Source organism: Stegodyphus dumicola, chromosome 9 (assembly GCF_044657685.1).
Source record: "Stegodyphus dumicola isolate Sdum_Otavi_A_Nest chromosome 9, ASM4465768v1".
NCBI lineage: Eukaryota > Metazoa > Arthropoda > Arachnida > Araneae > Eresidae > Stegodyphus > Stegodyphus dumicola.
In genome coordinates, this window is record NC_140776.1 from 10,920,405 (window position 1) to 10,934,836 (window position 14,432).

At 36.5% G+C, this 14,432-nt stretch overlaps 1 protein-coding gene across 1 annotated transcript in view; it reads left to right on the plus strand.

Annotated features, from left to right (window-relative positions):
* LOC118199549 (SID1 transmembrane family member 1-like) overlaps positions 1-14,432 on the plus strand; it is a 114,252-nt gene that overhangs the window by 72,724 nt on the left and 27,096 nt on the right. The window contains exons 13-14 of the mRNA XM_035371440.2: positions 5,740-5,813; positions 8,443-8,509. Coding sequence (XP_035227331.2) covers positions 5,740-5,813; positions 8,443-8,509 — 141 coding nt within the window. The remainder of the gene's footprint in view (positions 1-5,739; positions 5,814-8,442; positions 8,510-14,432) is intronic.

The following is a 14,432-nucleotide window of genomic DNA, read 5'->3' on the forward strand; positions in this document are numbered from 1 at the left end:
CTGAAAATTGAACATTTGTGGTGCCAAACTTAACCAAATTTAAGCACAGTTCGATTAACAGCATTTTAAAATTAAAAATTAAATTTTACACATGAGCGATTATTTTAACTATAAATAAAACTGCAAAATGTCTCAAAGATAAACGAAAAAATTAACGCACAACATAAAAATAATTTTTGTAAAGGATATTTATAGCTTATTAAGCATAATTATAAACTGTAAACGTAAAAATGGTTCTGGGTGGGAAAATCACATCTCCTTCTTGTATTAAACAAACGATTTTTAAAGTTAAGAGAGTATGCTGCAAATGAAATTTCAAATCCGTATTACTCATAACAGTATAGGTGTGTCATCCACCGAAACAATTTTCCATTAATATCCATCCTGGAAATTCCACACTTTTTGAAAATGTGATATAGGTGATCTTTTGATCTGCAGTAAGAGTAAAAATCAGAAGAACGCATTTCATGTGAAGTCCTCAGCATGCGAATTGGGAAGCAGTTGAAGGATCCAACGAATGAGTCAAAATGTGTAGTAGAATAAAATAAAACGTGCGTGATCATCTGGAGAGAATAAGGATCACGATAGAAACCAACTAATGTCATTGAATACCACACCTTCAGTATTGGCAGTGAAATGGTGTGGACTAAATTTTCTCTAGCTATCGCACTGAGCTGCACATCTTTACAACAGGCTCAAAATTATCGTATAAAGTACTTTGCCATACTGCGATTGTGTACGCAGCAGCAGTTGATCCAACATTAGTTCTTGTGGACAAATGTGTCCATCCACATAAAACATATTCGGTGGACACGCATTTCTAGGATGAAGGTATTACTGGCAGGAAGTGGCCACCGTATTTACTTGACCGAAATCCCATCGCAGATCTTTGCGATACCTTTCAGAGGGCTGTCTGTGCTCGTGCACTATCCCTCAAATATTCTCAGATGGCTGGAGGAAGCTCTATATAAAAGAATCCAAATTATTGTTCTCTGGAAAATACGAAAAGTCACTGCAGAGTTTGTATGAAGGTCAGAGGTCATCATATCCTTTAATTAAGGTAAATTGTGTTCATTTGTGTGGCTTATAATTTTGTTAATGTACAGTGTGATGCAAATTGGTGGGCAAAATTAACAGAATTTGCAAATTATACGAAGATTATTGAACCAAATGTACCGGAGAATTATGCAAATATTTAGATTCGAATACGCAAGTGTACACGCGCCTGTCCGCGAAGCCGTGATTGTGAAGAGGATATAAGCGCACGGGGGATTTTTGGCGATTTGTGTGCTCGTGTAGATACGAACATATGGGTGACGGAATGGGATGGAGAATCGTCGGTAGACTGCAGGGAGGCTAATCACAAACGACTCAGTGTCATTTGCAATTTAAGGAAACAGTTTCAAGACACTGGATCCATATCGAGAAGGCCTGGACAAGGTCTACCAAGATGCACAACAACGAATGAGGATCGTTATTTGGTACTTTCAGAGCAGCGACACAGGACTGCTGCAGTTTCACAGCTCTCACTTGAGCTGTATTGGGCCACTGGAACCCACGTTTCACGCTCTGCAGTTGCCAGAAGGCTTCATGAGATAGGGCTGTACGCGAGAACACCCACCGTTTGCGTCCTGCTCACTACAACACAAAAGAGAACGCTTTTAGTATGGTGCAGGCAACATACGCCTTGGATCAAACTTCAGTGGAGCACCGTACGTTTTACAGATGAGTCTAGATTCAGCCTGGACGCTGATTCTCGGCTTGCCTGTATCTGGAGAGAGCGTGGGACGCAATACCATCCCTCCCTCATCAGGGAAAAGAATCATTACGATGTTGGAGGTGTAATGGTTTGTGCAGGCATTATATTGGAAAACCGCATACCTCTGCAGGTCTTTAATAAAGGCTTCTTGACTGCAATGAGGTACAGAGAGGAGATCGTAGATCCATATGTTTGACTTTTCAGGGACACATTTGGTCCAGGTTTCGGGAAGCTGAGTCCAGGAATAGGTTTGTTCCAGGTTTCGACTAACTGAGTTCTGAGTAGACGGCAACTCTTGTCCACATAAAACTCAGCTTGTCGACGATTACCTGGATAGTGAGGATATTCGCCGCATGGATTGACCAGCCAGATCATCTGACCTTAGCCGTATGGACTATGTCTGGGACGGTATTGGCAATTTCATCTCGCCATCCCTCTCCGGGAACCATGTCGCAGTTGATATTTATTTGCCTTGCCGCAGGAGTGAGATTCACAGCCACAAGGACTCCTTAACTGCCTCCTGTCCAGTATATGCCGCCACACTCTGCGACCTATGTGGCTGTGAGAGGGGACCATACCCCATATTAGCCTTATTTTTTGTTCGCTATCCCAACGTGGATTTTTGACATCCCTACACTATGAGCTTTACTGATAATCATGTGCGCATAAAATGACTTTCGAATGATACATCTCTTTCTCTGCTATTAATGTATATTTACACCAAATTTCATTAATCATTAGTTTTTCAGAAATTCGACATAATATACAGATTGTATTAATTTTGCTGACGAGTGTACATATATATTGTCACAAATATACCTAATTATTACAAATATATTTTAATGATTGAGAATATTATTTTCTCTAACTTTTTGTCTTTTATAACTGAATTACCTATCTTCGCGTGAAATTTTGAGTTCAATGAAAGCATTACTTTTCTGGCTCAGTTATGTCGACAGTGTGCACTGACGAGACACTTCGACACTAGACTGACAATCAACTCGATACACTACGAGACACACTCTACTCCGCTTACTAGCAGGGTTTATATAGCTTTCGGCCTGCCTTAGAACAATCTGGGCCAAACCGGTAAGAACTCGTTCTAGAACGTTCTCCATCTGTCTATAGTAAATCGCCAATTTTGTTGCCAAATAGGTGATTTCGCGGTAAATCTGGCAACCCTGCTTTCCCTTGCCATTTCTATGGCAACCCTAAACCTGCTTTGCGGGGAAGCTATCTTACCGCGTGATGGACACTTCGTAACAATATTTATTCTCTTTTGAGCCGAAACACTGAATACTTAAAAGAAACACGCTTCTTTCTTGATTGACGAGAACAACGTAATAAAATTAATGCAAAATTCAATGGTTTTTATTGGTTTATGAATTAAATTACTCATAAAAGGAAAGGCGATTTTATTTATCAAGAAGAAAGAGAGAATGAAGTTTTAACAATGTTTGACATTACGCGATACATGCAAACAAGGATGATGCAATAACTTTTTTTTTTTTTTTTTTTTTTTTTTTCAGCGAATGCGTAAAATTCTGCAGAAAACATACAGACAAGGCCAATCATAAAAAAATTCAGGTGGGAAACATTTTTCTTTATAATAGAGGGAATTCGGCAAGGACTAGAAGTATTATTGCGAATTTCGGTAGACAATTACTCCGAAAGAATTAATCAGCTTTGATTTCCGTTGTGTATTTCGCCAGTTAGGAGTATGTAGAATCGATACATTGACTTTCATATTTAGAATAGATTTTAATTAATGAACGAATGATCTCGCTGTATAAAAGGCTGCATGCTAATATCTAAAACGGATGTAGTCTATTGTTTTTTTTTTTTTTTTTTTTTTTGTTTAACTGGCTCATGCCCACGTGAGAAAAATTACGAAATCGCCCGTGCAGTCATCCTGCTCGCCATATTCTGTTACGGATTTAATTATCAGGAACCACTGATTTTATATACTCCTCCACTGGTAGGCGAGTAAGCTAGCCAAAGGCAAACGTCAGTTTAATTAAGTATTGACAGAATTATATGTCGAAGTAATCTTGCTTGAAAATTCTCAACCGGGTTTAAGAAATTTTGTTAATAAAGCACTGGTCGAGTTTGAAATGTGGGTTTTCAACGGAAGAAAATATTCATTTTATTTATAATAAATTTATTTCAGTATAGCGACTAATTATGAAGTCATTCTTCTTGATATAAATGCTATTTTGTATTTGATATCAGAACTGGAGACAGAAGAAAAAGAGTCTGCCAAAGATGTGATATCCGTCTTTTTTTAAACTTTGTAGAGACATTAGGTTATTTCGAAGCAGGAGAGATGAAAAATGAGTAATGCCCTCGCCAGGACTCGAACCACGGACCTCTCGAATACGCGCCGAGCGTGTTGACCATCACCACGAAGAAATGCTAAGAAGGTGGGAGAAATATCTTATATATTCCCCCTTTTAAATGGCGACTATGAATTAGGGGATCCAATCGCCAAATCCTGGTTGTGTAGAATTATCATAAACCACCTCTTTTTTAGTTCGAGCGCCACTATAGGAACATTAGGATTTTTTTGAAGCAGGGGCCATGAAAAACGATCAATGCTCTTTCCGGGACTCGAAACTCGGTCCTCTTGAATACGCGCCGAGTGTGTTGACCACTACACCAAGAAGGCAGGAGAAATACCTTGTAACTTCTTTGACCTTAATTCGCGATCTTAAATGTACGGTTTGATTTGGTTTATTTGATTATGGCAAAGCACTACAGTGCTATCTGCCTAAGAGCAGGGATGCCTTTTTATAGGACGTTTCTAAAGGAAACTGGCTTGTTTACACATTACACACGGCGAAAGCCATGGCAACGCCCATGCAGACAGCCGCTTTGTCCGGAAGCCAACCAACTGGAACTATTAGTCATTAACCAAAATTGGCAGTTAGTGGTTACATTAACTGCCAATTTTTTCCTCTCAATTTACATTTGTTTTTGGGTGTCTAGATTGACACAGAGACTGGATTGGAATATAAGTGAAATATATATGGAAATATATGCTCCTTATCAAATATCAGTGACAATAATCGTATGATTTTACTTTACGCTTCTATGTTCATCCCTTTTCCCAATACTATTCTGTACCTCATTTTGAAATATAATTATTATCTACAGTAAAACTACAGCAGGAGACTTTATTCTAAAAACATGTTGTTACGTGCGTACGGGTTCATGAATGCACAAGCCAGATAATAAGTTAATGAAATTTATTCTTATCAACAGAAATATACCAGACGCTGGAATTTCCTGAGAGATATTTGTACAAGTGTTCACAGTATCAGGCAGTAAAAATCAGTAATTATACTTCAAACTACTAAAAATAATAAATAGAACGCAAGGCACGGCGCATTTAAAGAGAAAGCTAATCCGATCTCACGCTGAACTAAGAACAATAACAACAGAAGCTAACTGAACTAAAATGCTCTTTCTCTCTGGCTCTTTATAGATTTCAATCGGTCACGAGAAATTTCTAGCAGTTTCTGCTTCTCGAGATTTCTGGAAAGCAAAAGAGTAGAATTATGGTTAAGCTAACAAAGTAGTCAATTAAATTTATTCAAATTAAATATAAATTACCGTGATAAACTTTTATTCAATGTTAAATGCACGCGCTCCTGTATTTTTACTTTTCCGGCATAGCTTTCTCTTATACCTCGTCTCACGCTGCATTGTACGGGAAAATAAAACAATTTTAATTATAATTTTACTAACATTAGCTATCTAAATACAAAATTTGCAACAATACCTATGGTGAAAGAAAGTTAAAAATCTAGAGTATAGTTTGTAATTCTTTGTAGATTCTCTTAAACGGTTAGATTACTTTCACGTTTTTAGCGTTCAGTCATCATGTAATGAGACAATTATGCTTAAAATGAATTTTCATTGAAAATTCTCTGTCATGGAATTATTGTCACACTAATTTAAACACCGGTTCGTTTCAGACTGTTCTTTACGTTTCGGATTTAGCGAGGAAGAAAGACAAATACCTGAGTGAAAGAACCAAAGTTTTTTCATGGTAAGTGAAATTTATATGTATTTTTTTCACAGAAAATATTTTTGTCAACTTTTGTGTTTGCGCTGACGTACCAAATACATACATATTTGGTAAGTTATACATTTGTGTAACATATCAAAAACCCCAAATATTGCTGTTGATTTCAAATTAAGAGTTACAGACTTCAGTTAAAGAAAATACTGTCCTTAACAATTCGAAACTTTTCTCTTTCTAAAAAATTATCTTTTCTTAAAAATGACAGCTCTTTAACTTACTATGTGGGTGTTCAGTTACTGATCATCTGTATTCAGTGTGTAAAATGAAAATAATTTCTGTGAATATGCTGCTATCCTAGTTAATCAGAACGCACTTCCGCTCATAAAGTAAAAAAGTTCTAAAAAATTAATGAAGATTACGGTTAAGCAGCTGATCGTGCTTTTAATCGAAATCTTCAAAATAACATGGAAGATTTAAAATAAACGTTTTCACTAAAAGTAATAATTACGAAGGCAATTAAAATAAATGTACGAAGGCAATTAAAATAAAGTAAAAAATCTGGTGTGTACACCACATGACTTCCTTGCACGGAATATTAAGTTATACGCATTTTTTGTTGCATTTCATTTAAACTTGTTTCTTCGAATTTCATTAGAGATATAGTTCTCACTTCGCGGCAAAGCAAAAATACATAAAAACCTCAAAATACACTCTTTTGCAAAAAAAAAAAAAAAAAAAAAAAATCGAAGCGCCATGAAGGAAGTGGTTGTTTATGATGAAATTGAATATGTGTATAGCTCATACACAGATAATAAACTGATTAAAAAATCAAGGTTACAGTAGCTGTTCACGGCTCACAATCACCCACTGAGTGTTCAAATTAGCAATTTGTAAAATCTGACGCGCAATGAAGTGCCGCAGATGGCAATGAAGTGCCGCAAAGATGGTATCAACATATCGTTCAGCTGTTAAAGATGTATGGAGGATGGCTAAAGATGACCTGCTGTCATAAGAAATAGAGCCCCACACCATGACACCAGGGCTTATGGCTGTATGCCATTGTAAAACAAAGGCTGATTGGAACCGCTGGCCCCGTCCTCTCCAGACACGAACACGGTGGTCATCTGCTTTGAAAGTGAAGCGTGATTCATCACTGAACACTATACGATGCCAGCCTGATGGCAGCCATGATCATCGGCTGCGACACCACTCCAGACGACTCCGCCGATTTTGTGGGGTCAAAGGCAAACGTCTTAGAGGCCTCTGTGGGCGTAACCCCGCCTCAGAGAAGCGCCGTGAGATGGTAGACCACGGCTATACCACGGGAGGTATAGACGTGGCTGCAGTGCGTTGAATAATCGACAATGATACCGTTGGGACGGTTCGGGCCTGGCGAATAATCATACTATCTTGCCTCGCATTTGTGTTCCTTGGCCTTCCAGAGTCTTCATATCGTCGGCAATTTCCTTGTAGCAACCATTGCTGCCAATATTTTTTCACAGCAGTGTCTGTACTCTGCAGTTGGCGGCCTATTGCTCGGTATGACCACCCAGCTTCGCGCAACCCTACAATGCGACCACGTTCGATGTCGTTTAGTTGTCTGCAAGTTCTTCGATATCATCGTAATGACATCATTAGTTGCTTCTTTACGAAATTACAATGGCAGCAACAAAAAAAGATAAATTTTCCGCCTCTAATACTGGTTTTATACTTTGCGAATTGCGCACTGGAAATGCGCGCTATGATCGCAATTCCTGTTCATTTGCCTTGAAACTTTGATCATTTGCACGCTCGATCTAGATGTTTTTGCGTACCAAATTTCGTCACAATCGCAAAAGTTCTTCTTGGTGCTTCTATTTTTTTTGCAATTGTGTGTATTTTTATCAAAAGTTGAAAAATATAAAACATGTAATACAGTTAAAAAAACAATTTTTACAATTAAAATTAGAGTTTCTACGCAGAAACAAGCAGATTTTTCGGTGCACAAAACTGAAAGTTTCCTTTTGGTCCAACTCGGCAAAAAGACACTGAAGATGCAGAAGCCGACTAATTCTGCTAAGTTTCAAATGTAAGACCGATTGCAACCAAAACAGAAGGGGCACAACTACATGTTATAGCAGTCCTATATACAAAATTCAACGTTCTGAGGCTACTCGTTTTTGAGTTATACAAAATACATACATACGTATATACAGACTTCACGAAAATATCTCTTCTGAATGCCTTTTAAATCCTTTTTTACAATCGGTTTTGGAAAAAAGAGTCCTTTATTCTGTTCTTACGTACAGATGTCACGCAAAAACATCGCGAAATTGTATTCGATAGCAGTCAAAATATGATACCCGAAAGTTTTCGCAATTACAATACATCGTTTATTTTGTACAAAGAAGTAAAACGGATATGTGTAAAATGCAGTATTCTTGAAGCTGGAAAGCTTTGTTTTGCATAAAGATACTAAAATTAATTTATATGTAAACATGTAATATTAATTTTTTTATGCTTCAGCATTTACTTTCCTTTTTCATGTATATTTTTTCAGCTGTTAAATATTGAAATAAGAATGAGGTATTTAAAATTTAAACTATGTTCGAGTGCAAATTTTGCAAAATTAAACTATTAACTTCTCAAATTGATTATCATATTTTTTTTTCAGGAATTTGGTTACTATTGCTATTTTTTATGGATTACCGGTTGTTCAACTCGTCTATATCAATCAGAGGGTAAGTAATTAAAATACTGGTTCACATTTTTCTTGTGAAGATAAAGTATTAAAACCCTCATACCGGAAAATATTTTTATGATCAAACACAATAGCGAGGTGCCGTGTACAAAGTGCGGGGAAATCCAAAAAAGTCATTTTGAATTCTTCGATTATTTTTTGGACTTCTCGGACACAAACAAATTTTCGGATTCGTTTACATGGGCAAGAGAAATGCGTCTTATAACAGAAGAAAGATGGGTCCTTTTCTGTTATCGGGACCGGATTCAGAAATGTAGGGATGTATGTACACCCTGTTAAAAAAAAAAAAAAAAAAAAAAAAAAAAAATCTGAAATGTTTCAGATTTTAAATTACGTCCAAAGGGGCGGGGCGTTTTTTAACATTTTGTGTGTTACCTTTCTTTATTAAATATCATGTTCCTCGCACTTAAACCATAAGATCCAGTGCAACAGCAATATCGCAAAATAGTTTTAAAACGAGCATATCTTTAGAATTTCCGATACAGAGACTCACGCGCTGGAGATAAAAATGTTTTTTCTGCACAACGTTGCCATTGCTCGCTTTGAAATCCTTGAGTTTGTTAATCAAAAATTCGTCAAAGTTTTAAAAAATAGGAAATCGATCATAAAACAAATTTCAAATTTCAAATTTGGTCTTCCACATGCTCATATTCGTTGGAGGATTACGTTATTCAAAATTCGATGACTCTATGTATCGTTATTTTATGACAATGTGAGAAATATACATACATTTACGCAGATTTTCATTATTTAATTTCTTCAAATATAATGCAGGACTCTAACATTTTATGGCAACAGTTTGAAAAGTGAACCGACATTTATCCGTCCGACGCAAAATGCCAAAACGAAACTAATAGTCCTTCGGGATTCAAATAAATCCCTTTGGACTAAAAAAAAAGGACAGTTCTATATCTTCCGTTCTACTGCAGCCATCGTCGACATTTAACATGTGTTCTTCTTGTCAGCGATGTGTGGAATATATATAACATTGTTCTAACATAGGTTATTTTGACACAAAATCGGACTTTTTCTGGAATAACATACCGAGTTTGTTTTCCATATTTCTATTCTAGAACTCAAACTATATCTAAATATTTAATTTTGTAATTTTTGGTGAGAAATTTATGGATAAATTAAAAAATTTATCTTGGCTCTTTTTTTTTCAGTTTGCGCCAAGAATAATCTTTGAACTTTTTAATTTATGGCAACCTATTTTCCTTTCCTTTTTTTCATTGTACACGAGCTGGAAAAAGGTCTTCGTTCATGCTTTTAAATAATTTTAAGAAAGTGCGTAAACTGCTTTTGGTGTTATTATCGCTTATAACGAATATGCCAAATTTCAAGACGCGCCAATATGTAGATACACGTATATCTTAGGAAGTTCTGAATTTAAAAAAACTCTATTTTCTTGTTGGTGTGCTTAGAAATACGTCTACTTTAAGGTGATGGTAAAAATTTTATAGCTTATAATACAAATTTTTTTTCGAAAAATTTATAAAGATTCAAATGTAAAAAATAAATCATAAAATAATGGGCGAATTTTATTTGGAATAAACCTAAATTTCGAAATATAAAAGGAAGAATCGAATAATTTTAATTAAAAACGAGATTTTAATAAACATATACCAAATTCAATTAACATGGGAGGAGGCAAAACTTTGAGAGCTAATTTTTAAAAACTGCTCTTGCGATGTTTACAAAACTTGGTATTTTGGCATAATTTGAGTCGTAGAATCGAAATATGGAAAAACAATTGGTGTGTTATTTCAGAAAAAGTCCGATTTTGTGTCATTGTTAGAACAATGCTATATATAAATCTAATACATATCTTAAGTCGCTCTTTCAAGGCATGGAAAACGCAAGTTAAATTTCGAGTTGAACGGGAGATATAGAATTGTCCCATTTTTTTTTAATGCAAGGTGTACGTGGGTATTGATGTATACGTGGGTGTGTATACACATACATACGTAAGTACTTACATTCATGCATAGATAACTACATACATTCATATACACATAACCAATTCTGAATCCGGTCCAGATAGCAGAAGAGTATTGCAAAATTATAATATGTATAAGCTTTTAATAATTACACTAATAGTGCCCAGTTCAAGATAAAATATATTCATTTTATGAAAGTTTTCGCAGAAATGCATATGTACGTTCGCATAACGCATGAAAGCACTTGTGCATGGCCGAAAGCATAAAACTTACGCACAGTACGTTGACGACTCGTATTACGTTATGAAGGAAGAAAGTAAAGGAGTGCTTTTCAAATTAAAAAAAAAAGTACCATCTCACATTTCACATGATTGACACAAAATCTTGAATATTTTTATTTTCATGCATGATACAGAAATTGGGTGGTAGCCAATGCGTAATTCGCACCGCTGTGAGTATGTTGAAAAGCTGAGGATATTATGAAGGTGAAAAACTTCATAGTTTTTACAGAACAGCATTTTTACAGAAAATTCAATTTAAAAAAAAACTCTCGAATGACACCTTGGTCATATTTCAGAAGCAAAAAATTTTTGAATGAAATGGCTGAAGCATTTGAAAGCTTTATACAATTCAGATAAACAGTCCGGATATTTTTAACCATAGACTGCGCGACTGTAAACACAAATATCCATGCTCGATTTAAATAGAATTATTTGCGAAATAAGATTGAGGGTAATAATCCTTGCAAGAGGGATATTTTATATTTTCATGTGTTTCTTTATTTATACATATAAATGCACGTTTACGATATCGACTTCAAAGAGCATATACACTCTTAGACAAACAAACAAAAAAAAAAAAAAAAAAAAAAAAAATGACGCACCGAGAAGATATAAAGCAAATTGGACACAAATTGATATGCATACAGGTTTCGACGGAAAATGCAAAATTTTACATTTGGGCTGCCAATGAATGAACGGTTGTCGCTACAGCGCATCTGATCTGCGCAATTCGCGGTATATTTAAGAGGAGAAATTACGATTCCAGGTCATAAATTCTTCACGAATTTCATTCCGAGTACTCTGGTAGACAGTAAATATGCATCGCATACAGGTGCGCGAAAGATATGCGCAGATGTCACAATTTGAGAGAGGTCGTGTAGTTGGTCTTATCGGCGAATAGCTCGACATTTGAGCAGGAGCGATGCCACTATTATACGATGTTGGCAGGAATGGGTGAACTATGGCCGCACACAGCGTCAAGAAGGAAACGGTAGGCCTACAGAAACGACAAAACGTGAAGAACAAGCAATCGTCAGAGCGGCGCTCACAGCCCCAGATGCATCATTATCATCGATTGCACGGGCAACTAATGCTTCAGTGACCGCAAGGACCATTCATAGACGGCTCACAGAAAAGGGGCTGAGGTCACGGCTCCTCTTGCGCCGACTACCATTGACCTCTGTACAACGTCAAGCCCGTTTTCAGTGGTCATTCGCACTGGAATGTCACTGACTAGAGTAGAATACTCAAACGGCTCTATATGACCATGTTCTTATGTTTCTCTTTCATTTCAATAATTACTGTGGCCAGGGCAGCTGAATGGCACCGAAACATATCGGATGCTCTGGATAATGGTGGACGTGGTGCTGTACTGATTAACCACTATGGTAAAGGAACAGTGCCCACGTCCTCCGTCACTCACTCACTCATTCAGTGATGAGTCCCGCTTTGAACTGAGCCCCGATGACCAGCGAAGGCGAGTCTGGAGACGTCCCGAGCAGCGGGTGGGACCAACCTGACTGTCTTCCAGCAGACAGGCCGACAACCAGAAGCGATGGTCTGAGGTGCCATTTCATTTCATGGTAGGACCCCTTTGGTTGTCATCCGTCGCAACCTTATAACACAGCGGTAGATCGACGAAGTTGTAAGGCCGTTGTGTTGGCCTTCATGTCATGCCCCCCCTGGGCTTACATTTCAGCACGGTAATGCCCGCCCCCACACTGCGCATGTTTATGCTGCTTGCCGAACATTACCTTAGCCAGCAAGGTCGCCGGATCTCTCTCCTATTGAGCACGTTTGGCGCATTATGGGCAGGGCCCTCCAACCAGCTCGGGATATTGACGATCTAACGCGCCAATTGGACAGAATTTGGCCCGATATCCCTCAGGTGGACATCCGCAACCTCTGTCAATCGATGCCAAGCCGAATAACTGCTTGCATAAGGGTCAGACGTGGACAAACGCGTAACTGACTTTTTCACTTTGTGAAGCTCTTTCATTTCAATAAATCATCTAATTTTTCTCAAACTGCGATCATTTGTTTTTCTGTACATGTGCATCACTTCTACCGATTTTCGTCCCATTCAAATAACTCCTTCTTGGTGCGTCTTTTTTTTTTTTTTTTTTTTCTCTAAAAGTGTATATAATCGAGGTTCATATGTGAAATGCTGTACGTATCATTTCTTACACTTCAAACATGTCTATTTCTGCGTCAGATTTCTATTTTGGATAACTCTAAGTGTTTTTTGGCATTAAACTAATCAAGTTCGTGTTATCGAAATTAGATAGCATGCACAATTCGTATCCTCACTTTAAGACCGTATCTTTTCTCTCACCGTAATAATGTAGGGCTGTAATTATACATTCTTATTTTCATTAACTTATAATTTTTATTTATTCAAAACTCTAGCTCTGAAATATGAAAGAATTTCGGATAAATAAGTCTGAATTTTGAGCAGGTCTGTGTGTGTATTTTTCTTTTATTTCATACAAATAATTTAGGTTCATATTTTTTCCGAAATAAGTAAATAAAAACAATTCTTCTTGATAGTTCGAAGGTAACAAATGAGATCATACAAAATTTGGCTGTTTTTTCTAATTGACTTCCCAATGCAGGGAAAGTTATCGCTTTTAACGTTAAATCAATATATTAAATAAAGGCAGAAGGGTAAAACTACAAAAAAAAGGGGGAAGGAAGAAAAAACAGAGAAAATAATAAAAAAAAATTTTTTTGAAAGGTTTCAGATTTTAAATTACGTCTAAAGGGGCGTTGTTTTAACGTTTTGTGTGTTACTTTTATTTATTAAATATTATGTTCTTCGCACTTAAACCATAAAATTCAAATCAACGGCAATATCGCAAAATAATTTTAAAATGAGCATATCTTTAGAATTTCCGATGCACAGTTCCGCGCGCTGGAGATAAAAAGGGTTTTTTTTTTTAATTATTATTATTATTTCCCCCTTCCGTATAGTGTTGCTCGCTTTGAAATCGTTGAGTTTGTTAATCAAAAATTCGTTAAAGTTTTACAAAATATGAATAGGTAATAAAGCAAATTTCAAATTCGGGCTTCCAGATGCCAATATTCGGGTGGAAACGTACGTTATTCGAAACTGGATGACTTTAGGTACCATTGTTATATCACAATGCAAGAAACATACATACATTTATGCAGATTCTTCATTATTTAATTTCTTCAAATATAATTCGGGGCGATAAACTTGGGTGGCAACAATTTGAAAAGTGTAACGGACATTTATAGTGAACCAACGCAAAATGCCAAAACGGAAATAATAGTCCTTCAAAGCAAATTTCCCCTTTGGACTAAAAAGTGTGAAAAGTCGGGCTTCGCTCGAGTAAAGGATTATTCTAAAGTAATCGTAAATCAATAGCAGCTATTTGTAGAAAGGAGTCTAGTTTTATTTTGCTATAATGCGATGCAATAGTTAATAAAAATTAAAGAAAAGCCCACTTATGGCTATGATTTTTGAGTCCTGATTAAAGTGAGTTAATTTTCAACTCTTCTAGTCTAGCCCTGTTCTAAACCAACTTACGGCCACTGCATATTAGAAGAAAAGCCAATTTAGTGAAATACTTCAATAAAATATACAGCTACGGCTCCCAAAATCGTACTTCCTTTTATCTGCATACTTGGTACAACAATCAAAGACTCAAGAAATACG